The sequence below is a fragment of the Bos javanicus genome, chromosome 8 (genome assembly GCF_032452875.1).
Source record: "Bos javanicus breed banteng chromosome 8, ARS-OSU_banteng_1.0, whole genome shotgun sequence".
Classification (NCBI taxonomy): Eukaryota; Metazoa; Chordata; class Mammalia; order Artiodactyla; family Bovidae; genus Bos; species Bos javanicus.
The window spans coordinates 84143933-84171798 of record NC_083875.1 but is presented as its reverse complement, the minus strand read 5'-3'; the positions used below and the strand labels follow the sequence as shown (position 1 = coordinate 84171798).

At 39.7% G+C, this 27866-nt stretch overlaps 1 protein-coding gene across 3 annotated transcripts in view; it reads left to right on the top strand.

Moving 5' to 3' along the window:
- Positions 1 to 27866, top strand: part of LOC133253028 (zinc finger protein 782-like) — a 90559-nt gene that overhangs the window by 7123 nt on the left and 55570 nt on the right. For all 3 annotated transcript variants that reach the window (XM_061426187.1, XM_061426186.1, XM_061426188.1), the window contains exon 3: positions 19637 to 19763. In XM_061426187.1, coding sequence (XP_061282171.1) covers positions 19637 to 19763 — 127 coding nt within the window. The remainder of the gene's footprint in view (positions 1 to 19636; positions 19764 to 27866) is intronic.

Here is a 27866-nt window from a genome sequence, read left to right as displayed (position 1 = left end):
AAATAGATGTTTTCTGGAACTCTCTTGCTTTCTCGATGATCTAAAGGATGTTGGCAATTTGATCTCTGGTTCCTCTGCCTTTTCTAAAACCAGCTTGAACATCTGGAAGTTCATGGCTCACATACTGCTGAAGCCTGGCTTGGAGAATTTTGAGAATCACTTTACTAGTGTGTGAGATGAGTGCAATAGTGCAATAGTCTGAGCATTCTTTGGCATTGCCTTTCTTTGGGATTGGAATGAAAACTGACCTTTTCCAGTCCTGTGGCCACTGATGAGTTTTCCAAATTTGCTGGCATATTGAGTGCAGCGCTTTCACAACATCATCTTTTAGGATATGAAAGAGGTCAACTGGAATTCCATCACCTCCACTAGCTTTGTTTGTAGTGATGCGTCCTAAGGCCACTTGACTTCACATTCCAGGATGTCTGGCTCTAGGTGAGTGATCACACCATCGTGGTTATCTGGGTCATGAAGATCTTTTTTGTACAGTTCTTCTGTGTATTCTTGCCACCTCTTCTTAATATCTTCTCCTTCTGTTAGGTCCTTACCATTTCTGTGCTTTATCGAGCCCATGTTTCATGAAATGTTCCCTTGGTATCTCTAATTTTCTTGAAGAGACCTCTAGTCTTTCCCATTCTGTTGTTTTCCTCTATTTCTTTGCACTGATCACGGAGGAAGGCTTTCTTATCTCTCCTTGCTATTCTTTGGAACTCTGCATTCAAATGGGTATATCTTTCCTTTTCTCCTTTGCTTTTTAACTTCTCTTCTTTTCACAGCTATTTGTAAGGCCTCGTCAGACAGCCATTTTGCTTCTTTGCCTTTCTTTTTCCTGGGGATGGTCTTGATCCCTGTCTCCTGTACAAAGTCACGAACCTCTGTCCATAGTTCATCAGGCAGTCTGTCTATCAGATCTAGCCCCTTAAATCTATTTCTCACTTCCACTGTATAATCATAAGGGATTTGATTTAGGTCATACCTGAATGGGCTAGTGGTTTTCCCTACTTTCTTCAATTTCAGTCTGAATTTGGCAATAAGGAGTTCATGATCTGAGCCATAGTCAGCTCCCGGTCTTGTTTTTGCTGACTGTATAGATCTTCTCCATCTTTGGTTGCAAAGAATATAATCAGTCTGATTTCGGTGTTGGCCATCTGGTGATGTCCACATGTAGAGTCTTCTCTTGTGTTGTTGAAAGAGGGTGTTTGTTATGACCAGTGCGTTCTCTTGGCAAAACTCTATTACTCAAAACTCTTTGCCCTGCTTCATTCTGTACTCCAAGGCCAAATTTACCTGTTACTCCAGGTGGTTCTTGACGTCCTACTTTTGCATTCCAGTCCCTTATAATGAAAAGGACATCTTTTTGGGGTGTTAGTTCTAAAATGTCTTGTAGGTCTTCATAGAACTGTTCAGCTTCAGCCTCTTCAGTGTTATTGGTCGGGGCATAGACTTGGATTACCGTGATATTGAATGGTTATTATAAATAGTGCTGTGGTAAATATTGGGGTGCAGATATTTTCAAAGTATGGTTTTCTCCAGATATATACTTAGGAGTGGGATCGCTGAATCATATGGTAACTCAATTCTTAGTTATTTTAAGGACCTTCCATAATGTTCTCCATTCTGACTGCACCAATTTACATTCCCACCAGCTGTGTAGGAGGGTTTTCTTTTCTCCACACACTCTCCAGCATTTGTTACTGGTAAATGTTTTGATGATGGCCATTCTGACTGGTGTGAGGTGATACCTCATTGTACTTTTGATTTGCATCTCTCTAATAATTAGTGGTACTGAGCATCTTTTCATATGCCTGTTAGCCATTTGTATGTCTTCTTTGGAGAAAGGTCCATTTAAGTGTTCTGCCCAGTTTTTGATTGGGTTACTTGATTTCTTTTGTTATTTAGTTGTATGAGCTGTTTGTGTATTTTAGAGAGTAATCCCTTGTTGGTAGCATCATTTGCAGATATTTCTCCCCGTGTGTAGGTTGTCTTCCATTTTTTTATGGTTTCCTTTGCTGTGCAGAAGCTGTTCCATTCAATTTAGGTCCCATTTGTTTATTTTTGTTTTTATTTAAATTACTGCAGGAGATAGTTCCAGAAAAATGTTGCTGCGACTTATGTCAAAGAGTGTTCCACCTGTATTTTGTTCTAGGATTTTTATATTATCCAGCGCTCCATTTAGGACTTTAATCCATTTATTTTTCTGTATAGTTAGTTCATTATTTTACATGTAGCTGTTCAGTTTTCCCAGTACCACTGGTTGAAGAAGAGACTCTGTTTTCTCCATTGTGTAATCTTGCTTCCTTTGTTGTAGATTAATTGACCATAAGTGTTTGGGTTTATTTCTGGGTTTTCTATCCTGTTACATTAATCTGTATGTCTGTTTTTGTGCCAATACCATATTGGTTTTTTTCCTATTTATTTTTTAACATATTTTTAAATTGGAGGATAACTGCTTTAATAATCTCATCATAGATCACAGCCTTATCATGGAGAAGGGGCTTGCATACCTCACTGAAGCTATGGGTGGCCATGCAGGGCCACCAAAGACGGACAGGTCATAATAACAAGTTCTGACAAAATGTGTTCCACTGGGAAAGGAAATGGCAACGCCCACCAGTATTCTTGCCTGGAGAACCCATGGAAAGTATGAAAAGGCAAAAGGATACAACACCAAAAATGAGCCTCCCAGGTCAGAAGGTGTCTAGTATGCTACTGGGGAAGAGCAAGAGATGACCCTACACATGGACATCATCAGATGGTCAGTACCGATTTCGGATTGATTATGTCCTTTGCAGCAAAAGTGGAGAAGCTCTATACAGTCAGTTAAAATAAGACCTGGAGCTGACTGTGGCTCAGATCATCAGCTCCTTATTGTAAAGTTCAGGCTCAAATTGAAGGAATTAGAGAAAACCACTAGGCCATTCAGGTATGACCTAAATCAAATTCCTTATGATTATACAATGGAGGTGATGAATAGATTCAGGGGATTAGATTTAGTAGACAGAATACCTGAAGAACTGTGGACAGAGGTTCATAAAATTGTACAGTGTTACAGTGACCAAAACTATCCCAAAGAAAAAAATATAAGAAGGCAAAGTGGTATTTGAGGAGGCTTTACAAATAGCTGAGGAAAGAGAAGCAAAAGGCAAGGGGAAAAGGGAAAGATATATCCAGCTGAATTTACAGTTCCAGAGAATAGCAAGGAGAGATAAAGACATCTTCTTAAATGAACAATGCAAAGAAATAGAGAAAAACAATAAAATGGGGAAGACTAGAGGTCTCTAAAGAAAATTGGAGCCATCAAGGAAACATTTCATGCAAAAATGGGCATAATAAAGGACAGGTATGGTAAGGACCTAACAGAAGTAGAAGAGATTAAGAAGGAAGAATATTCAGAACCATATAATAAAGGTCTTTTTCAGTTATGATTTTCTCAGGGTACGTGCCCAGTAGTGGGATCGCTAGATATATGGTAATTTTATTCCTAGTTTTTTTAGGGACTCTCCATACTGTTCTCCATCGTGGCTGTAGCAGTTTGCATTCCCACCAGCAGTGCAAGAGGGTTACTTTTTCTCCACACCCTCTCCTGCGTTTATTGTTTGGGGATTTTTCGATGATGGCCATTCTGACTGGTGTGAAGTGATAACTCATTTTAGTTTTGATTTTCATTTCTCTAGTAATGAGCTGTCTTGAGCATCTTATCATGGTGTCATTGGCCATCTGTATGTCTTCTTTGGAGAAATGTCTGTTTAGGTCTTCTGCCCATCCCAGTGTTCAATGCAGCACTATTTACAATAGCTAGGACGCTGAAGCAGCCTAAATGTCCACTGACAAATGAATGCAGAAAGAAGTTGTGATACATATATACAATGGGATACTACTCAGCCATAAAAAGGAACACATTTAAGTCAGTTCTTGTGAGGTGGATGGACCTGGAGCTTGTTATACAGAGTGAAATAAGTGAGAAAGTAAAAAATATACCTTAACATATATATATGAAATCTAGAAAACTGCTACTGATGAATTTATTTGCCAGGCAGGAATTGAAATGTAGACTTAGAGAACAGATTTAGGACACAGTGAGGGAAGGGGAGGAAGGGACAAATCGAGAGAATAGCATTGAAACATATACATCACCATATGTAAAATAGAAAGCTAATGGGAAGTTGCTGTATAACTTTGGAAGCTCAATGCAGTAGTCTGTGATAACCTAGAGAGGTTGGATGGGATGGGGGCGTGGAGGGGAGGTTCAAGAGGGTGAGGACATATGTATACATACAGCTGCTTTCATGTTGTTGTATGGCAGAAGCCAACACTATATTGTAAAGCGGTTATTCTCCAAGCTAGGCTTCAGCAATACGTGAACTGAGAAAATACAGATGTACAGGCTGGATTTAGCATCACATCTTGCTTAAGCCTAGCTTGAAGGATTTTGAACATGACCTTGTTACCATGTGAAATGAGTGCAGCTATATGTTAGTTTGAACATTCTTTGGCACTGCTCTTCTTTGGGATGGGAATGACAACACCTTTTCCAGTTCTGTGGCCACTGCTGAGATTTCCAAATTTGCTGATATACTAGGTGCAGTACTTTAACAGCATCATTTTTTAGGATTTGAAATAGTTCAGCTGGAATTCTGTCACCTCCACTAGCTTTGTTTGTAGTAATGCTTCCAAAGGCCCACTTGACTTCATAGTCCAGGATGTCCTGCTCTAGGTTAATGACCACACCATTGTGGTTATCCAAGCCATTAAGAACTCCAGGCTGGGTGAATCCCAAGCTGCAATCAACATTGCCAGAAATATCAACAACCTCAGATATGCAGACAATACCACTCTAATGGTAGAAAGTGAAGAGGAACTAAAGAGACTCATGGTAAGGGTGAAAGTGGAGGGTGAAAAAGCTGGCTTGAAACTCAACATTCAAAAAACTAAAATCATAGCCTCCAGTCCCATCACTTCATGGCAAATGGAAGGGGAAACAGTGGAAGCAGTGACAGATTTTCTTTTCTTGGGCTCCAAAAATCACTGCAGATGCTGACTGCAGCCATGAAATTAAAAGACGCTTGCTCCTTGGAAAGAAACCTATGACAAACCTAGACAGCATATTAAAAAGCAGAGACATCAGTTTGCCAGAAAAGGTCTGTATACTCAAAGCTATGGTTTTTCCAGTAGTCATGTACGAATGTGAGAGTTGGGCTGTATAGAAGGCTGAGCACTGAAGAATTGATTTAGGCTTGTGGTGCTGGAGAAGACTCTTGAGAGTCCCTTGGAGTGCAAGGAGATCAAATTAGTCAGTCCTAAAGGAAATCAACTCTGAATATTCATTGGAAGTACTGTTGCTGAAGCTCCAATAATTTGGCCACCTGATGTGAAGAGCCAACTCGTTGGAAAAATCTTCTCCAGCACCACAGTTTGAAAGCATCAGTTCTTTGGTGCTCAGTGCTAGAAACGACTGAAGGGAAGAGGAGAAGGAGGCATCAGAGGATGAGATGGTTGGAGATGAGACAGCATCCCTGACTCAATGGACATGAATTTGAGCAAACTCTGGAAGATAGTGAAGGACAGAGGAGTCTGACATTCTACAGTCCATGAGGTCGCAAAGAGTTGGACACAACTTAGCAACTGAACAACTCAACAGCAACTTGGTTTACAGTGTAGTGTTGATTTCTGCTGTACAACAACATGAATCAGCCATAATTTTATATATATATATCCTCTGCCTCTTGAGCCTCCCTCCTCACTCCCATCTCACATCTCTAGTTTGTCACAGAGTGCCAGGCTGGGCTCCCTGTGTTAAATAGAAGCTTCACACTAGCTATATATTTTACACATGATAGTGTACAGATGGCGATTCTACTTCCTCACTTCGACCTTCTCTCTCCTTCCCCCACTGTGTCCATGAGTCCGTTCTTTACTTCTGTGTAGTAGAACTGTACTATTTTTCTAGAAACCATATAGATGCATTATTTGTTTTTATGTTTCAGATGTATTTCATTCTGTATAACAGGCTCTAGGTTCATTCACCTCACTGCTGCCGCTGCTGCTAAGTTGCTTCAGTCGTGTCTGACTCTGTGCGACCCCATAGATGGCAGCCCACCAGGCTCCCCCGTCCCTGGGATTCTCCAGGCAAGAACACTGGAGTGGGTTGCCATTTCCTTCTCCAATGCATGAATATGAAGAGTGAAAGTGAAGTCGCTCAGTCGTGTCCGACTCTTAGCGACCCCATGGACTATAGCCTACAAGGCTCCTCCATCCCTGGAGTGGGGTACCATTGCCTTCTCCACATTCACCTCATTACAACTGTATAAAATTTGTTCCTCTTTAGGCTGACTAATATTCCATTGTGTATATATCACATCATCTTTCTTGATTCATCTGGTGATGGATATCTAGGTTGCTTCCATGTACTGTTGGTGGTGTTGTTCAGTCACTAAGTTGTGTCTGGCTGTTTGTGAGCCCATGAACTGCAGCATGCTATCCTCCCCTGTGCTTTACTATCTCCTGGAGTTTGGCTCAAACTCTTGTCTATTGAGTCAGTGATGTCATCCAACAATCTCATCCTCTTTTGCCCCCTTCTCCTCCTTTCTTCCGTCTTTCCCAGCATCACAGTCTTTTCCAGTGTGTTGGTTCTTTGCATCAGGTAGCCAAATTATTGGAGCTTCAGCTTCAGCATCAGTCCTTCCAATAAATATTCAGGGTTGATTTCCTCTAGGGTTGACTGGTTTGATCTCCTTACTCTCCAAGGGACTCTGAAGAGTCTTCTCCAGCACCACAGTTTGAAAGCATCAGTTCTTTGGTGCTCAGTGCTCTTTATGGTTCAACTCTCACTTCCAAATATGACTACTGGAAAAAACCATAGCTTTGGCTATACAGACATTTGTTGGCAAATTGATGTCTCTGCTTTTTAATACACTAAGTTTGTCATAGCTTTTATTCCAAGGAGCAAGCATCTTTTAATTTCCTGGCTGCAATCAACCGTCTGCAGTGATTTTGGAGTCCAAGAAAATAAAGTCCATCACTATTTCCATTTTCTCCCCCATCTATTTGCCATAAAGTGATGGGGCCAGATGCCGTGATCCTAGTTTTTTTTTAATGTTAAGTTTAAGCCAGCTTTTTCACTGTCCTCTTTCACTTTCATCAAGAGGCTCTTTAGTACCTCTTCGCTTTCTGCCATTAGGGTGGTATCATCTGCATATCTGATGTTGTTGATATTTCTCCCAGCCATCTTGATTCCAGCTTGTGAGTCATCCAGCCTGGCATTTTACATGATGTATTCTGCATAAAAGTTAAATAAGCAGGGTGACAGTATACAGCCTTGACATTCTCCTTTCCCAATTTGAATCAGTCCATTGTTCCATGCCCAGTTCTACCTGTTGCTTCTTGACCTGCATACAGGTTTCTCAGGAGACAGATAGGTTGGTCTGGTATTCCCATCTCTCTTTAAGAAATGTCCACAGTTTGTTGTGATCCACACAGTCAAAGGCTTTAGCATGGTCAACGAAGCAGAAGTAGATGTTTTCCTGAAATTCTCTTGCTTTTTCTCTGATCTAGTGGATGTTGACAGTTTGGTTTCTGGTTCCTCTGCCTTTTCTAAATCCAGCTTGTACATCTGGGAGTTCTCAGTTCACATATTGTTGAACCCTAGCTTGAAAGATGTTGAGCATGACCTTGGTAGCATGTGAGATGAGGGCAATTGTACAGTAGTTTGAATATTCTTTGGCATTGCTCTTCTTTGGGATTGGAATGAAAACTGACCTTTTCCAGTCCTGTGGCCACTGCTGACTTTTCCAAATTTGATGGCATATTGAGTGTAGCACTTTAACTGCATCATCTTTTAGGATTTTAAATATCTCAGCTGAAATAATATCATCGCCACTAGTTTTTTTTTGTAGTAATGCTTCCTAAGGTCCACTTGACTTCAACTCCAGGATGTTTGGCTCTAGGTTTGTGAGGACACCTTCATGGTTATCTGGATCATTAAGATCTTTTTTGTATAGTTCTTCTTTGTTCTTGATATCTCTTCTTAATCTCTTCTGCTTCTCTTAGATACTTGTTTCTGTCCCTTATTGTGCCCATCTTTGCATGAAATGTTCCCTCAGTATCTCTAATTTTCTTGAAGAAGTTGCTAGTCTTTTCCATTTTATTGTTTCCCTCTATTTCTTTGCATTGTTCACTTAAGAAGGCTTTCTTATCTCTCCTTGCTATTCTTTGAACTTTGCATTCACTTGGGTATATCTTTCCCTTTCTCCTTTACTTTTTGCTTCTCTTCTTTTCTCAGCTATTTGTAAGGCCTCCTCAGACAACCATTTTGCCCTCTTGCATTTCTTTTCTTTGGAATGGTTTTGTTCACCACTTCCTATACAACGTTATGAACCTCCATCCATAGTTTGTCAGGCACTTTGTCCATCAGATCTAATCCCTTGAATCTATTTGTCATTTCCACTGTATAATCAAGGGATTTCATTTAGTTCATACCTGAATGGCCTAGTGTTTTTCCCTACTCCCTTTAATTTAAGTCTGAATTTTACAATAACGAGCTCATGACCTGAGCCATAGTCAGCTCCCAGTCTTGTTTTTCTTGACTATGTAGAGCTCCATCTTTGGCTGCAAGGAATATAATGAATCTGATTTAGGTATTGACCATCCATTGATGTCCATATGTAGAGCCGTCTCTTGTGTTGTTAGAAGAGGGTGTTTGCTATGATCAGTGAGTTATCTTGGCAAAACTTTTGTTAGTCTTTGCTCTGCTTCATTCTGTACTCCAAGGCCAAACTTGCCTGTTACTCCAGGTGTTTCTTGACTTCCTACTTTTGCATTCCAATCCCCTGTGATGAAAAAGACATCTCTTTTTGGTGTTGGTTCTAAAATGTCTTGTAGATCTTCAAAGAACTGTTTCGCTTCAACTTCTTTGGCATTATTTTTGGGGGCATAGGCTTATATTACTGTGATGTTGAATGGTTTGCCTTGGAATTGAACCTAGATCATTCTGTCATCTTAGGGATTGCACCCAAGTACTGCATTTCAGACTCTCTTGTTGACTATGAGTGCTGCTCCATTCCTTCTAAGGGATTATGTCCACAATAGTAGATTTAATTGTCATCTAAATTAAGTTCGCCCATTCCCTTCCTAGGGAGAAGGCAGTAGCAACCCACTCCAGTACTCTTGCCTGGAAAATCCCATGGATGGAGGAGCCTGGTAGGCTGTAGTCCATGGGGTCACTAAGAGTTGGACAGGACTGAGTGACTTCACTTTCACTTTTCACTTTCATGCATTGGAGAAGGAAATGGCAACCCCTCTAGTGTTCTTGCCTGGAGAATCCCAGGGATGGGGGAGCCTGGTGGGCTGCCATCTCTGGGGTCGCACAGAGTTGGACATGACTGAAGTGACTTAGCAGCAGCATTTCCTTCCTAAAATGTTGATGTTCACTCTTGCCATCTCCTGTTTGACCACATCCACTTTACCTTGATTCATGGACCTAACATTCAGGTTCTTCTGCAATATTGTGCTTAACAGCATTGGACTTTACTTTCATCACCAGATACATCCACAACTGAGCATTTTTTCCACTTTGGCTCAGCCTCTTCGTTCTTTCTGGAGCCGTTTCTTCACTCTTCTCTAGTAGTATATTGGACATCTACCAACCTGGGGGATTATCTTCCAGTTTTATGTCTTTTTGCCATTTCATAGTGTTCATGGTGTTCTCAAAGCAAGAAAAATGAAGTAGTTTGACATTCCCTTCTCCAGTGGACCTCATTTTCTCAGAACTCTCCACCATGACCCATCTGTCTTGGGTGTCCCTGAATGGCACGGCTCATAGTTTCATTGAGTTACATTGAGTTACAAGGCTGTAATTGATGTTATCATTTGGTTAGCTTTCTGTGATTGTAGTTTTCATTCTGGAGGTCATGGTATTGCAGTTCTTGCTGCTTCTGTCTACCCTCTGATGGATGAGGATAAGAGGCCTGTGCAAGCTTCTGATGGAAGGGAATAGCTGTGAGGATAACGGGGTCTTGCTCTGGTGAGCAGAATCCTGCCCAGTAAATCTTTAATCCAATTTTCTGTTCATGAGTGGGGTTGAGCTCCCTCCCTGTAGTTTGCCCTGAGATGGACCCATCCTGGCGTCTGCATTTTCTGTGGTAGTGCTAATGTCAACCTCCTCCAAGAGGACTTATGCCAACACACCATACCTAGCAGGACTGCTGCTGCCAGTGCCCTTGACCCTGTGGCAGGCTACTATCAACCTACACCTCTGCAGGAGACTCCCACACACACACAGGCAAGTCTGGCTCAGTCTCTTGTTGGGTCACTGCTCCCTTCCCCTGAGTCCTGTTGCCACAAGGTTTTCTTTGTGCCTTCCAAGAGTCTCTGTTTCCCTCAGTTCAGTTCAGTTCAGTCGCTCAGTCTTGTCTGACTCTCTGCGACCCCATGAACCACAGCACGCCAGGCTTCCCTGTCTATCACCAAGTCCCAGAATTCACCCAAACCTATGTCCATCAAGTTGGTGATGCCATCCAGCCATCTCATCCTCTGTCGTCCCCTTCTCCTCCTGCCCTCAATCTTTCCCAGCATCAGGGTCTTTTCAAATGAGTCAGCTCTTTGCATCAGGTGGCCAAAGTATTGGAGTTTCAGCTTCAACATCAGTCCTTCCAATGAACACCCAGGACTGATCTCATTTAGGATGCACTGGTTGGATCTCCTTGCAGTCCAAGGGACTCTCAAGAGTCTTCTCCAACACCACAGTTCAAAAGCATCAATTCTTTGGCACTCAGCTTTCTGTATAGTCCAACTCTCACATGAGTCCAACTCATGACCACTGGAAAAACCATAGCCTTGACTAGACGGACCTTTGTTGGCAAAGTAATGTCTCTGCTTTTTAATATGCTGTCTAGGTTGGTCATAAATTTCCTTCCAAGGAGTAAGCGTCTTTTAATTTCATGGCTACAGTCACCATTTGCAGTGATTTTGGAGCCCAGAAAAATAAAGTCTGACACTGTTTCCACTGTTTTCCTGTCTATTTGCCATAAAATGATGGGACCAGATGCCATGATCTTAGTTTTCTGAATGTTGACTTTTAAGCCAACTTTTTCACTCTCCTCTTTCACTTTCATCAAGAGACTCTAGTTCTTTTTCACTTTCTGCCATAAGGGTGGTGTCATCTGCATATCTGCTGCTGCTGCTGCTGCTGCTGCTGCTGCTAAGTCGCTTTAGTTGTGTCCGACTCTGTGCGACCCCATAGACAGCAGCCCACCAGGCTCCCCCGTCCCTGGGTTTCTCCAGGCAAGAACACTGGAGTGGGTTGCCATTTCCTTCTCCATCTGCATATCTGAGGTTATTGATATTTCTCCTGGCAATCTTGATTCCAGCTTGTGCTTCATCCAGCCCAGTGTTTCTCATGATGTACTCTGAATAGAAGTTAAATAAGCAGGGTGACAATATACAGCCTTGATGTACTCCTTTTCCTATTTGGAACTAGTCTGTTGTTCCATGTCCAGTTCTAACTGTTGCTTCCTGATCCGCATACAGGTTTCTCAAGAGGCAGGTCAGGTGGTCTGGTATTCCCATTTCTTTCAGAATTTTCCCCAGTTTATTGTGATCCACACAGTCCAAGGCTTTGGCATAGTCAATAAAGCAGAAATAGATGTTTTTCTGGAACTCTCTTGCTTTTTCGATTATCCAGTGGATGTTGGCAATTTGATCTCTGGTTCCTCTGCCTTTTCTAAAACCAGCTTGTTTCCCTAGTCCTCTGGAAATTGTTCTGTAGTCAAATTGCACTGACCTTCAAACCTGGGGATTCCTGGTCCCTTTATCAGATCCCCAGATTGGGAAGTCTGATGAGGGGCCTAGAACCTTTGAATCACATTGAGAACTTCTTTGTTATAGTTGTTCTCCAGTTTGAGCATCACCCACGTGGCGGCTCTATGATAGGGCTCCAGGCGCTATGCTAGGGCTAATGTCAACACATTGCACCTCCCAAGACTGCTGCTGCCACTGCTCCTGTCCCCACAGCAGGCCACTGCTGACCCACACCTCCTCAGGAGACCCTGAAACACTCACAGGCAGGTCTGGCTCAGTTTCTTGTGGAGGTCACTACTCCTTTCTCCTGGGTCCTGGTGCGCACAAGATTTTATTTGTGCCCTCCAAGAGCCTCTGGCAGGTATGTGGTTTGATTTTAACATGATTGTGCCCCTCCTACCATCTCGTTGTGACCTCTTCTTTGTCCTTGGACGTGGGTTATCTTTTTTTGGTGGATTCCAACATCCTTCTGTCAGTGGTTGTTCAGCTGCTAGTTGGGATTTTGATGTTCTCACTGGAGGAGAAGGGTGCACATCCTTCTCCTCGGCCATGTCCTGGCTATTGTAAATAATGTTCTATGAACACTGGGGTGTGTGTCTTTTTGAATTGTCATGTTTTCATGCTATATGCTTAGTAATGGGGTTGCTAGGTCATATGGTAAATTTATTCCTAGTTGGTTAAGGAATATTCATGATGTTCTCTGCAGTGGCTGTACCAATTTACATTCTCATCAGTAGTACAGGAAGGTTCCCTTTCTCCACATCCTCTCCACCATTTATTGTTGGTAGATTTTTTGATGATGACAATTCTAAATGGTGTGAGGTGATACCTCACTGTAGTTTTGATTTGCATTTCTCTAGTAATGAGTGACATTAAGCATCTTTTCACGTGTTTGTTGTCCATCTATGTCTTCTTTGGAGAAATGTCTGTTTAGGTCTTGTCATTTTTTTAATTCGGTTTTGTTTTCCTTATATTGAGCTATTTATGTTTTTTGTAGATTAATTGTTTGTCAGTTACTTTGTAATTATTGTCTCCCATTCTGAGGGTTGTCTTTTCATCTTTACAGTTTCCTTTGCTGTGCAAAAACTTTTAAGTTTAATAAAGTTCCATTTATTTATTTTTGTTTTTATTTCCATTGCTCTAGGAGGGAGTCAAAGAGGATCTTGCTGTGATTTATGTTAAGGAGTGTACTATCTGTGTTTTCCACTAAGAGCTATATATTTTCTGGTCTTACCTTTAAGTCTTTAATTCAACTTGACTTTGTTGTTAGGAAGTATTCTAATTTCATTCTCGTACATGTAGCTGTCCAGTTTTTCCAGCTAAGAGGCTCTTTTTTCTCCATTGTATATTCCTGCCTCCTTTTTCAAAAATAAGGTACTCATGAGTACATGGGTTTATTTCTGGGGTTTCTCTCCTATTCTGCTTAGCTGTATTTTTGTTTTTGTGCCAGAACCATATTGTCTTGATGAGTATAGCTTTGTAATATAGTCTGAAGTCAGTAAGATTGATTCATCTAGCTCCATTTTTCTTTCTCACAATTGCTTTGCCTATTCGAGGTCTTTTGGGTTCCCAAACAATATGTAAAATTTTTTGTTCTAGTTCTGGAAAAATTCCATTGGTAATTGGATAGGGATTGCATTGAATATGTGGATGACTTTGGGTAGTATTCTCAAATTTTCACAATATTGATTCTCCTAATCTAAGAACATGGTATATCTCTCCATCTGTTTGATCTCTTTTATCAATATCTTATAGTTTTTTGCATACATGTCTTTTATCTCTTTAGGTAGGTTTATTCCTAGATATTTTATTCTTTTTGTTTTAGGGATGAACGGGATTGTTTACTTTCTGATTTCCCCTTTTGATTTTTTATTGTTAGTATAGGATACAGGGGATTTCTATGTATCATTTGGTATCTTGCAACATTACTGAATTCATTGATTAGCTCTAGCAATTTTCTGGTGGCATCTTTAGGGTATTCTGTTTAGTATCCTGTCATCTGCATATAGTGAAAGTTTTGCTTCTTGTTTTTCAGTCTGGCTTCCTTTTATTTCTTTTTCCTTTCTGACTGCCATGGCTAGGACTTCCAAATCTATATTGAATAATAGTAATGAGAGGGTCAATTCCTAGGCAGGTTGATAAGAAGTCTGGGGTCCCTGAGGAGGAGAAAGGGGTCTTGGGCTCTCAAAGCAGAGATAGGGGTCTGGAATTCTCAAGGAGGAGGAAAAGACATCTTTTTTTCCCCTCTACATTCCTTAGTCTAATGATTACACAACAACTCAGTTTAAACTCTGTACTAAGGACTGATGTTGAAGCTGAAACTCCAATACTTTGGCCACCTGATGCAAAGAGCTGACTCATTTGAAAAGACCCTGATGCTGGGAAAGATTGAGGGCAGGAGGAGAAGGGGACGACAGAGGATGAAATGGTTGGATGGCATCACCGACTCAGTGGACATGAGTTTGAGTAAACTCTGGGAGTTGGTGATGGACAGGGAGGCCTGGCGTACTGTGTTCATGGGGTTGCAGAGTTGAACACGACTGAGTGACTGAACTGAATTGAAGGATTGTATAAATGGCAACCCACTCCAGTATTCTTGCCTGGAGAATCCCATGGACGGAGGAGCCTGGGCGGCTACAGTCCACGGGGGTCGCAAAGAGTCGGACACGACTGAGCGACTTCACTCATAACAACAAGGTGCCTGCTTGAGGACAGTTTCTCCTCCTGAAAACCTTCTGGCTAATCCTGTTATCTTAAAATGTAAATTATGGGAGTGAGTCTAGTAAGAGCTTTACAACCTTGAGACATTCTTTTGATTTATTGTAATAACTAATTTAAAAAGTATATAACTCGCTTGCTAACACTAGCAAGGGGGGCATTCTCTATCCCCCTTCTGATGTCTATGTCAGAGGCTTTCTCTGTCCCTTTTCTTACTTTAGTAAAACTGCTACACAAAAGCTCTTTTGAGTGATCAAGCCTGGTCCTTGGTCCCAAAGCTAAATCTTCTTCGGAGATCACAAATTTGACATCATTCACCGTAAGCTATCAGTGGCAAGAATGGGCGCCCATATCATGTTTCTGATCTTAGAGGAAATGCTTTTAGTTTTTCCCCATTGAAAATGTTGTTTGGTGTGGGTTTGTTGTATATGGCCTTTATTATGTTCAGGTAGGTTCTTTCTATGCCAGTTTTCTGGAAAATGTTTATCATAAATGGGTGTTGAATTTTGTCAAAAGCTTTCTCTGCATTTATTGAGATGATCATATGGTTTTTATTTCTCAATTTGTTAATATGGTTTATCACATTTATTGACTTATGTATATTCAAGAATCCTTGCAGCCCTGGGATAAACCCCACCTGATCATGGTGTATGATCCTTTTAATGTGTTGTTGGATTCTGTTTGCTGTCATTTTTTTGAGGATTTTTGCATCTGTATTCATCAGTGATATTGTCCTGTGATTTTCTTTTTTTTGTGGTATCTTTGTCTCATTTTGGTATCAGGGTGATAGTGGCCTCATAGAATGAGTTTGGGAGTATTCCTCCTTCTGCAGTTTTTTGGAAAAATTTGAGTAGGATCAGTTCAGTTCAGTTCAGTCGCTCAGTCGTGTCCAGCTCTTTGCGACTGCATGAATCGCAGCACACCAGGCCTCCCTGTCCATCACCAGCTCCCAGAGTTCACCCAGACTCACGTCCATCGAGTCAGTGATGCCATCCAGCCATCTCATCCTCTGTGGTCCCCTTCTCTTCCTGCCCCCAATCCCTCCCAGCATCAGAGTCTTTTCCAATGAGTCAACTCTTCGCATGAGGTGGCCAAAGTACTGGAGTTTCAGCTTTAGCATCATTCCTTCCAAAGAAATCCCAGGGCTGATCTCCTTTAGAATGGACTGGTTGGATCTCCTTGCAGTCCAAGGGACTCTCAAGAGTCTTCTCCAACACCACAGTTCAAAAGCATCAATTCTTCGGCGCTCAGCCTTCTTCACAGTCCAACTCTCACATCCATACATGACCACTGGAAAAACTATAGCCTTGACTAGATGGACCTTTGTTGGCAAAGTAATATCTCTGCTTTTGAATATGCTATCTAGGTTGGTCATAACTTTCCTTCCAAGGAGTAAGCGTCTTTTAATTTCATGGCTGCAATCACCATCTGCAGTGACTTTGGGGCCCCCCAAAATAAAATCTGACACTGTTTCCACTATTTCCCCATCTATTACCCATGAAGTGATGGGACCAGATGCCATGATCTTAGTTTTCTGAATGTTGAGCTTTAAGCCAACTTTTTCACTCTCCACTTTCACTTTCATCAAGAGGCTTTTTAGTTCCTCTTCACTTTCTGCCATAAGAAAAGGGTGGTGTCATCTGCATATCTGAGGTTATTGATATTTCTCCCAGCAATCTTGATTCCAACTTGTGTTTCTTCCAGTCCAGCCTTTCTCATGATGTACTCTGCATATAAGTTAAATAAGCAGGGTGACAATATACAGCCTTGATGTACTCCTTTTCCTATTTGGAACCAGTCTGTTGTTCCATGTCCAGTTCTAACTGTTGCTTCCTGACCTGCATACAGATTTCTCAAGAGGCAGGTCAGGTGCTCTGGTATTCCCATCTCTTTCAGAATTTTCCACAGTTTGTTGTGATCCACACAGTCCAAGGCTTTGGCCTAGTTAATAAAACAGAAATAGATGTTTTTCTGGAACTCTCTTGCTTTTTCGATGATCCAGTGGATGTTGGCAGTTTGATCTCTGGTTCCTCTGCCTTTTCTAAAACCAGCTTGAACATCAGGAAGTTCACGGTTCACATATTGCTGAAGCCTGGCTTGGAGAATTTTGAGCATTACTTTACTAGCATGTGAGATGAGTGCAATCGAGTAGGATAGGTGTTAACTATTCTCTAAATGTTTGATAGAATTTGCCTGTGAAGCCGTGTGGCACTGGGCTTTTGTTTGTTGGAAGATTTTTGATCATGGTTTTGATTTCAGTGCTTGTGATTGGTCTGTTCATATTTTCTGTTTCTTCCTGGTTCAGTCTTGGAAGGTTATACTTTTGTAACAATATGTCCATTTCTTCCAGGTTGTCCATTTTTTTGGCATGTAGTTGCTCCTGATAGTAGTCTTTTATGATCCTTTGTATTTCTGCATTGTCTGTTGTAGCTGCTTTTTCATTTCTAATCATATTGATTTGAGTCTTCTCCCTGTTGCTTTGATGAGTCTGGCTAATTGTCAACTTGGTTTATTGTCTCAAAGAACCAGCTTTTAGTTTTATTGAACTTTGCTCTTATTTCATTATTTTTTCATTTATTTCAAAATAAATCAAACATCTGATCTCTATGCTTTCTTTCCTTCTACTAACTTCATCAGGTTTTTTGTTCTTTTTCTAGTTGCTTTATATTCTAAGGTTAGGTTGTTTATTTGATGTTTCTTGTTTCTTGAGGTTAGCTTGTATTTCTGTAAACTTCCCTCTTAACACTTCTTTTATTGCATCCCATAAGTTTTGAGTTGTCTTTTTTTGGGGTAGTAACATACTGTTTTGATGACTATAGCTTTGTAGTATAATCTCTAGTCAGGTAGCTTGATCCCCTCTCCCCATCCCCCCAGTTCTATCTTCTTTTTCAAAATTACTTTGTCTATTTAGGGTCTTTTGAAAATATTTGATCTTTATATTTTTGAATTTAGCATTTTTTTCTTTTATGTTTTGTTGATTTTTAGTCATTGTTGGCCATTACCCACTATAACGATATAAAAGAATTGTTCTGTGTAGTCTTTTAGAATATGGTTTTATTTTTTACATTTAAATCTTGAATATATTTTAATTTTTCCTGCTCTGTGGTGTGATACATAGACCTCTCTTTTCCAGATGGCCATCTATTTATCCAAATGACATTTGTATCCAGCCTTTCCTCACTCATTAAATGATATTATCTGTATTTAAATAGGAAAGTGATTCTGTTTATCATTCTTCCTACTATCCACTTTCTCTAATTTCAGCTTAGACATCTTTCTGGGCTCTCACTAGTGCACTGCTCCTTTTGCCCACTTCTATGTTTGCATTAGACTGTGGATAATAGTATTCTATTTTTCTTTTAATCTAGTATTACCTTACCCTCTGTCTTCCAGAATTTTTTCAAAATTCAGGCCTTGTGCTGAGGTTTTTCTGCATTCCTGTTTTGTCATATTTTTATTACTTTTAAAAGTTTTGTATTTTATCTGAATGTGTTTTTGGAGACAGGAGATATAAGTATGTGTGTTTAGTCTATTCCCTTAAACTAGAGAAACAATTTTTGGTTGTAATTCTCCCTGGTGGCTCAGACAGTAAAGCGTCTGCCTGCAATGTGAAAGACCTGGGTTTGATCCCTGGGTCGGGAAGATCCCCTGGAGAAGGAAATGGCAACCCACTCCAGTACTCTTGCCTGGAAAATTCCATGGCCAGAGGAGCCTTGTAGGCTACAGTCCCTGGGGTTGCAAAGAGTCAGACATGACTGAGCAACTTCACTTCACTTCACTTCACTCTTAATATTTTTGTTTTCTCTTTTTACCACTGAGAATTTATTTCTCAGCCTTCCTGGCTTATCTTTACACCTTACTTTTAAATTTTGGTATTCCCTTGAATTTATTCCTTGGTTGTTTTCTTTCCTAAAATTTCTATATCCTTTCTGAACCAGCCCTTTTTCTCTAATGACTTCACTTACCATCTTAAGGACTAATGTCTCCTAAATCCTTTTTTTCATTTTAGATCTTCCTTCTCCATTCCAGGATCATGCAGCCAATCATGAAATAATTCCATTTGTAAATTCTGCAGGTGTTTTGAGTACAATTGAACAACATCTACTCTCTGTGACCCAACTTGTGATTCTTATTTATTTTTCCAGTCTCTGTATATGGCATCAGCATCTATCTTGGTTGTGGAGCATTTCTTTGTATAGTTATAAAAAAAAATAGTGACCAGATTTTTTTCCTCTAAGAATTAATTCCCTTTCTTTATCTCTGTTGCTTTGCCTTAGGATACATCATCCCTAAAATTGGGTTGTTTGTTTTGTTGCTGAAGATATTATCCACTATTCATATAGAGTGATAGTTCTAATGAGGAGAGATTTTTCTTCTAGGAGACATTTGCAAGTATTTGAAGATATTTTTGATTGATGCTATTGATATCTGATTAGTAGAAGTAGGGATGCTGGTAAACATCCTGGAATACACAGGACAGTCTTCCACAGAAATAGCTTTATCTGGTCTAGAGTGTCAGTAGTGCCAAATTGAAGAAACCCTGTTCTAGTGTAAAGGCGGAGTTGCTCATCTTTTATAGCATTTTGTTTTAAACTCTAAACAGTTAAACATATGTTAGGAGAAAACCATGGTTTGAAAGTATACACTCACCCCAGTGTTCATTGCAGTGCTGTTTACAGTAGCCACAGCCTGAAAGCAGCCTAAGTGTTCATCAAAGACTCTATATAGATACGGTGCATATATACAATGGAATGTTACTCAGCCATTAAAAAATGAAATAATGCCATTTGCAGCATCATGGATGGAAAGGTGGGGAGGGAGGGATAAATTGGGAGTTTGGAATTGACATATACACACTGCTATGTTGTGCTACTGTATAGCACAGGGAACTCTGCTCAGTATTGTCATAACCTAAATGAGAAAGGAATTTGAAAAAGAATATATATGTATATATAAATCTCTTTGCTGTACACTTGAAACTTACAGAATATTGTAAAACACCTATAGACCAATATAAAATAATCATTAAAACATAAACAGAAAATATAGTAAGAGTTAGTTTTCAAAAATATTTTCTACGTCCTGATTCTGAACCCTCAGATTGAGTAGAAATATATTGTTACAGGCATCAGTGTCATTCAAGGATGTGACTGTGGAATTCACCCAGGAAGAGTGGCATCAGATGGACTCTGCTCAGAGGACCTTGTACAGAGATGTAATGCTGGAGAACTACAGCCACCTCGTCTCAGTGGGTGAGCAGACCTTACCATGCAACTTCCTCAAGAATGCAGATTCAGTTTTTTCTTTTTTTAAATATTAATCACTTTTATTGAAGAATATTAAATGAAAAATAAAATTCAGCACTTCATTATACAAATCAATAAGTTTAAAAAGTTATGCAGTAGCTTACTATCATCAGAGTCATGGTTTGGAATATTTTCATCATCCCCCCAAAATTCCTTGTACCCCTTTGCAGTGAGTCCCTTCCTCTCATACCTCTTCTCAGATGCCAGCCAATCACTGATCTATTTTCTATTTCAATACTTTTTCCTTGTTTTGAATCTTATATAAATGAATTTATATATAGTATCTTTTGTCTGACTTCCACATTTAGCATGATGCTTTTGAGACTCCTGTGTGTGTATCACCAGTTTATTCTTTTTAGCCTGAGTAGAATTCTTTTGTGTGCATATACTACAGTTTGTTATTCTTTCAGCTCATGGATACATGGGTGTTTTTCCAGTTTGGAGCTGTTATGAATAAAGCTTCTATGAACATTCACATATAAGTCTATGTTTTTATTTCTTATGTAAATACCTAGGAGTGGGCTTACCTAGTCTTCTGGTAAGTTTATATGTAACTTATTCAGAAAGTTCCAGATGTTTCCCCATTGGGTCTACTGTGTTTCATGCCTATAAGCAATGCCTAAGAGTTCTCACTGCTGTTACCAGCAGTTGGTTTGGTAAGTCTTACTATTTTTAACCATTGTAGTTGATGTCTAGTTGCATCTTATTGGATTTTAATTTGCATTTCTCTGGTAATTAACAATGTTGAATTTCTTTTCATGTGCTTTTTAACCATTCATAATCTCCTTTAATGACGTGTTTCATCAAATCTTTTGCCCATTTTTTTGTTTTGTTTTTTGGTTTGGGTCTTATTGTTGAGTTGAAGGAGTTCAGACCTTACCAGATACATGTTTTGAAAATGTTTCTTCTCCAGGTCTGGCTTGCCTTTTTAGAAGAAAATGTTTACAGATGGTTTTGGTTTGCTATATACTTAAAAAAATTTTTATATGATATGATTAAGATTCAGGGATTTAGATCAATTGTATTCTTCATGTTTCCCCTAATGGTTATTATATCTTACATAACTATAGTATAGTCTTAACACAAGGAAATAGGCATTGGTACAATGAATGTGAATAGCTTTGTATCATTTTTTTACTTTCTAATTTTGTATTGAGGCATGGTTGATTTATAATATGATGTTAGTTTCAGGTGTACAGCAGAGTGATGCAGTTATATATTCTTTTCCAGATTCTTTTCCCTGATAGGTTATTACAAAATACTGAGTATAGTTCTCTGTGCTACAGAGTACATCCTTGTTGTTATCTATTATATATTGGGTTGGCCAAAAGGTTCATTTCTTTTTTTCCCATAAGATGGCTCTAGTAGTGCTTTAGTTGTCTTTAATGTCATTCGAAACCAGTTTGTTAGATTTTATTGTGACAGCAGTCATATCAGTATACATTTAAAAATTGGTGAATTTTTGTGTAGCCATTTTAATATTGAACACAGAAGAAAAAAAAACAGTTTTGACCTGTTATGCCTTTTATTTCAACAAAGGTAAAAATGCAACTAAAACACAAAAATAGACTTGTGCAGTGTATGGAGAAGGTATTGTGACTGATCAAACATGACAAAAGTGGTTTGTGTAGTTTTGTGCTGGAGATTTCTTGCTGGACAGTGCTCCATGGTCAGGTAGTTGAAGTTGATAATGATCAAATAGAGACATTAATTGAGAAGAATCAATGTTATATCATGTGGGAGATAGCTGACATACTCAAAATATCCAAATCAAGATTTGAAAGTCATTTGCACCAGCTTGGTTATGTTAATCACTTTGATGTTTAGGTTCCACCTAGGCTAAGTGAAAAAACCTTTGTAACCATATTTCACATGTGTTTCTCTACTGAAACATAATAAAAATGTTCCATTTTTAAAACAAATTGTGATGGGTGTTGAAAAGTGGATACTGTACAATAATGTGAAATGGAAGAGATTGTGGGGGCAAGTGAAATGAACCACCACCAATCACACCAAAGGCATCTTCTTCCAAGGAAGATGGTGTTGTGTGTATGGTGGGATTGTAAGGGAATCCTCTGCTATGAGCTCCTTCTGGGGAATCAAACAATTAATTCCAATAAGAATTGCTCCCAGTTAGACCAACTGAGAGCAGCACTTGATGAAGAGTGTCCAGAATTAGTCAACAGAAAATGCATAGTCTCCATCAGGATAATGCAAGACCACATGTTTCTTTGATGACTAGGCATAAACTGTTATGCTTTGGCTGGAAGTTCTGATTCACCCACCATATTCACCAGCCATTGTACCTTCAGATTTCCTTTTATTTTGGTCTTTACAAAATTCTCTTAATGGAAGAAATTTCAGCTCCCTGGAAGACTGTAAAAGGAACCTGGAACAATTCTTTGCTCAAAAAGATAAAAAAGTTTTGGGGAAATGGAATTATGAAGTTGCCTGAAAAATGGCAGAAGGTAAAGGAACAAAACAGTGAATTCATGGCACAATAAAGTTCTTGGTGAAAATGGAAAATGTGGCTTTTTTTTTTTTTTAATCAAAGGAACTTCTTGGCCACCCCAATACATAGCAGTGTGTATAGGTTAATCCCAAACTCCTAATGTATCCCTTTCTTCTCCTTTACCCTCTGGTAACCATACGTTTATTTTCTGTGTCTGAGTCTGTTTATATTTTGAATTAAATTCATTTGTATCTTTTTTTTTATTCTGCACAAAAGCATGAAATATCATGATACTTTTCTTTTTCTATCTGGCTTACTTCACTTAGCATGATAATTTATAGGTCAGCCATATATCTGCAGAAGGCGTGATTTTATTCTTTTTGTGGCTGAATAATATTTCATTCTGTGTATGAGATTATATCTATATCTATCTTACCACAATTTCTTTATCCGTTCATCTGTGTATGGACATTGGGTTGCTTCCATGTCCTAGCTATCATAAATAGAGCTGTGGTAACATTGGAGTATATGTATCTTCAAACCATGGTGTTCACCAAATATATACCTAGGATTTGGAGAAGGAAGTGGCAGCCCACTCCAGTATTCTTGCCTAGAGAATCCTGTGGACACAGGAGCCTGGGAAGGCTACAGTCCGTGGCGTTACAACTTAGCGACTGAGCACACGCCTAGGATGTGCTTCCATGGATCATATGATAGCCCTATCATTTTCAGTTTTTTAAGGAACCTCCATACTGTACTCCATAGTGGCTACACCAGTTTACATTCCCACCAGTAGTGTGGGAGGATTTTTTCCTCCACACCTTCTCTAGCATTTGGTACTGATAGATGTTTTGATGATGGCCATTCTGACTGGTGTGAGGTAATAACCTCATTGTAATTTTGATTTGCATTTCTCTGATAATTAGTGATATTCAGCATCTTTTCATATGCTTATTAGCCATCTGTACATCTTCTTTGGAGAAATGTCCATTTAGGTCTGCCTATTTTTTGATTGAGTTGCTTGGTTTCTTTTGTTACTGAGTTTCATGAACTGTTGTATGTTTTGGAAATTAATTCCTTATTGGTAGCATCATTTGCAGATATTTTCTCCCAGTTTGTAGGTTATCTTTCATTTTTATTGTGGTTTCCTTTGCTGTGCAAAAGCAAAAGTGTTGTTAGGCCCCCATCTGTGTATTTTTGTTTTTATTTCCATTACTGTAGGAGACAGATCCAGAAAAATATTGCTGCAATTTATGTCAAAGGGTGTTTTGCCTGTATTTTCCTCTAGGATTTTTATAGTCTCCAGTCTTACATTTAGGTCTTTAATCCATTTTGAGTTTATTTTTGTATATATTGTTCAGTTCAGTCTAGTCTCTCAGTCGTGTATGACTCTGTGACCCCATGAATCGCAGCACACCACACCTCCCTGTCCATCACCAACTCCTGGAGTTTCTCATCCTCTGTCATCCCCTTCTCCTCCTGCCCTCAATTTCTCCCAGCATCAGGGTCTTTTCCAATGAGTCAACTCTTCGTATGAGGTGGCCAAAGTATTGGAGTTTCAGCCTCAGCATCAGTCCTTCCAGTGCACACCCAGGACTGATCTCCTTTAGGATGGAGTGGTTGGATCTCCTTGCAGTCTAAGGGACTCTCAAGAGTCTTCTCCAACACCACAGTTCAAAAGCATCAATTCTTCGGCGCTCAGCTTTCTTCACAGTCCAACTCTCACATCCATACGTGACCACTAAGAAAACCATAGCCTTGACTAGACGGACCTTTGTTTGCAAAATAATGTCTCTGCTTTTGAATATGCTATCTAGGTTGATCATAACTTTCCTTCCAAGGAGTAAGCCTCTTTAAATTTCATGGCTGCAATCACCATCTGCAGTGATTTTGAAGCCCCCAAAAATAAAGTCTGACACTGTTTCCACTGTTTCCCCATCTATTACCCATGAAGTGATGGGACCAGATGCCATGATCTTAGTTTTCTGAATGTTGAGCTTTAAGCCAATTTTTTCACTCTCCTCTTTCACTTTCATCAAGAGGCTTTTTAGTTCCTCTTCACTTTCTGCCATAAGAAAAGGGTGGTGTCATCTGCATATCTGAGGTTATTGATATTTCTCCCGGCAATCTTGATTCCAGCTTGTGCTTCTTCCAGCCCAGCGTTTCTCATGATGTACTCTGCATAGAAGCTAAATAAGCAGGGTGACAATATACAGCCTTGACATACTCCTTTTCCAATTTGGAACCAGTCTGTTGTTCCATGTCCAGTTCTAACTGTTGCTTCCTAACCTGCATACAGGTTTCTCAAGAGGCAGGTCAGGTGGTCTGGTATTCCCATCTCTTTCAGAATTTTCCACAGTTTATTGTGATCCACACAGTCCAAGGCTTTGGCATAGTCAATAAAGCAGAAATAGATGTTTTTCTGGAACTCTCTTGCTTTTTCGATGATCCAGTGGATGTTGGCAATTTGATCTCTGGTTCCTCTGCCTTTTCTAAAACCAGCTTGAACATCTGGAAGTTCACGGTTCACATATTGCTGAAGCCTAGCTTGGAGAATTTTGAGCATTACTTTGCTAGCATGTGAGATGAGTGCAATTGTGTGGTAGTTTGAGCATTCTTTGCCATTGCCTTTCTTTGGGATTGGAATGAAAACTGACCTTTTCCAGTCCTGTGGCCACTGCTGTTTTCCAAATTTGCTGGCATGTTGAGTGTAACACTTTCACATCATCATCTTTCAGGATTGAAGTAGCTCAGCTGGAATTCCATCACCTCCACTAGCTTTGTTTGTAGTGATGCTTTCTAAGGCCCACTTGACTTCACATTCCAGGATGTCTGGCTCTAGGTGAGTGATCACACCATCATGCTTATCTGGGTCATGAAGATCTTTTTTGTATAGTTCTTCTGTGTATTCTTGCCACCTCTTCTTAATATCTTCTGCTTCTGTTAGGTCCATACCATTTCTGTCCTTTATCGAGTCCATCTTTGCATGAAATGTTCCCTTGGTATCTCTAATATATTGTTAGAGAAAGTCTATAATTTCATTGTTTTTATGTAGCTGTTCAGTTTTCCCAGTACCATTTGTTGGGGAAGAGACTCTTTTCTCCATTGTATAGTCTTGCCTCCTTTGTCATGGATTAATTGACCATAAGTGTGTGGGTTTATATCTGGGTTTCTGTCCTCTTCCATTGATCTCTGTGTGTTTTTGTGCCAGTACCATGCTGCTTTAATGACTACAGCTTTGTAGTAGGGTCTGAAGTCAGGGGCCCTGATTCCCCCAGCTCTGATTTTCCTTTCTCAAGATTGCTTTGTCAAGTTTCAGGATCTTTTGTGTTCCCATTCAAATAAAAAATATTGGGTTCCAGTTATGTGAAAAAAGCCATTAGTAATTTGATACAAATTGCATTGAATCTGTAGACTGCCTTTGGCAATATGATCATTTTGAAAATACTGATTCTTTGAATCCAGGAACATGGTATATCTTTCCATTTGTTTATGTCATCTTCTCTTTCTTTCATCATATCTTGTATCAACAGTTATCAGAATATAGGTCTTTTGCCTCCCAAGGTAGTTTTATTGCTAGGTACTTTATTCTTTTTGATGCAGTGCTAAAAGGATTGTTTCCTTAATTTCCTATTCTGATCTTTCCTTGCTAATGTATAGAGATGCATAGATTTCTGTGTATTAATCTTGTATCCTGCAACTTTACTAAGTTTATATATAAGCTCTAGTAATTTTCTTCTGTGTATTCTTGCCACCTCTTAAATCTCTTCTGCTTCTGGTAGGTCCTTGCTGTTTCTGTCCTTTATTATGCTCATCTTTGCATGAAATGTTCCTTTGGTATCTAATTTTCTTAAAGAGATCTCTAGTCTTTCCCATTCTATTCTTTTGTATCTCTCCTTGCTATTCTTTGGAATCTACATTCAATTGGGTATGTCTTTCCCTTTCTCCTTTGCCTTCATTTCTTTTTTTTTCTCAGCTCTTTGTAAGGCATCCTCAAACAACCATTTTGCCTTCTTGCATTTCTTTTCTTTGGGATGGTTTTGGTCACTGCCTTCTATGCATTATTAAGAACCTCCAACCATAGTTCCTCAGGCACTTTGTCTACCAGATTTAATTACAAACTGCCATCCATAATTCCCCAGGGACTTTGTCTATCAGATCTAATCCCTTGTCTAACCTATTTGTCACTTCCAGTGTAACATAATCATAACAGACTTGATTTAGATCATACCTGAATGGCCTCGTGGTTTTCCCTACTTTCTTCAATTTAAGTCTGAATTTGGCAATAAGGAGCTCATGACCTGAGCCACAGTCAGCTCCAGGTCTTGTTTTTGCTGACTTGTGTAGAGCTTCTCCATCTTTGGCTGCAAGAAATATAATCAATCTGATTTCAGTATTGACCATCCCATGATATCCATGTGTAGAGTCGTCTCTTGTGTTGTTGGAAGAGGGTGTTTGCTATGATCAGTGTGTTCTCTTGGCAAAACTCTTGTTTGTCTTTGCCTTGCTTCATTTTGTACTCTAAGGCCAAACTTGCCTGTTACTTCAGGTATCTCTTGACTTCCTACTTTTGTATTTCAATCCCCTATGATGAGAAGGATATCATTTTTGGGTGTTAGTTCTAGAAGGTCTTGTAGGTCTTCATAGAACCGTTCAACATCAGCTTCTTTGGCATTAGTGGTTGAAGCATAGACTTGGATTACTGTGATGTTGAATGGTTTGCATTGGAAATGAACAGAGATCATTCTGTCAAATTCTTGTTCACTATGAGGGCTACTCCAATCCTTCTAAGGGATTCTTGCCTACATTAATAGATTTAATGGTCATCTGAATTAAATTCTCTCATTCCTGTCCATTTTAGTTCACTGATTCCTAAAAAGTTGATGTTCACTCTTGCCATCTCCTGTTTGACCACATCCACTTTACCTTGATACGTGGACCTAACATTCCAGATTGCTACGTTATTGTTCTTTACAGCATCAGACTTTGCTTTCACCACCAGACACATCCACACATGAGCATCATTTCTGCTTTGGTTCAGCCTCTTTATTCCTTCTGGATCCGTTTCTCTGCTCTTCCCCAGTAGCATATTGGAACCTACCAACCTGGAGGCTCATCTTCCAGTGTCATATCTTTTTGCTGTTTCATGCTATTCATGGGGTTCTCGTGGCAAGAATACTGACGTAGATTGACATTCCCTACACAGAAGAACTGTATAAAAAAGGTCATAATGACCCAGCTAGCCATGATTGTGTGGTCACTCACCTAGAGTTAGACATACTATAGTTGAAGTCCAGTGGGCCTTAGGAGGCTTTACTATGAAGAAAACTAGTGGAGATGATGGAATTCCAGCTGAGATAATTCACATCCTAAAAGATGATGCTGTTACAGTGCTACACTCAGTCTGCCAGCAGATTTGGATATCAGCAGTGGCCACAGGACTGGAAAAGGTCAGATTTCTTTCCAATCCCAAAGAAGGGCAATGCCAAAGAATATTCAGACTACTGTACAATTGTACTTATCTCACATGCTAGCAAGGTCATGCTCAAAATCCTTCAAGCTAAGCTTCAATAGTACATGAATCGAGAACTTCCAGA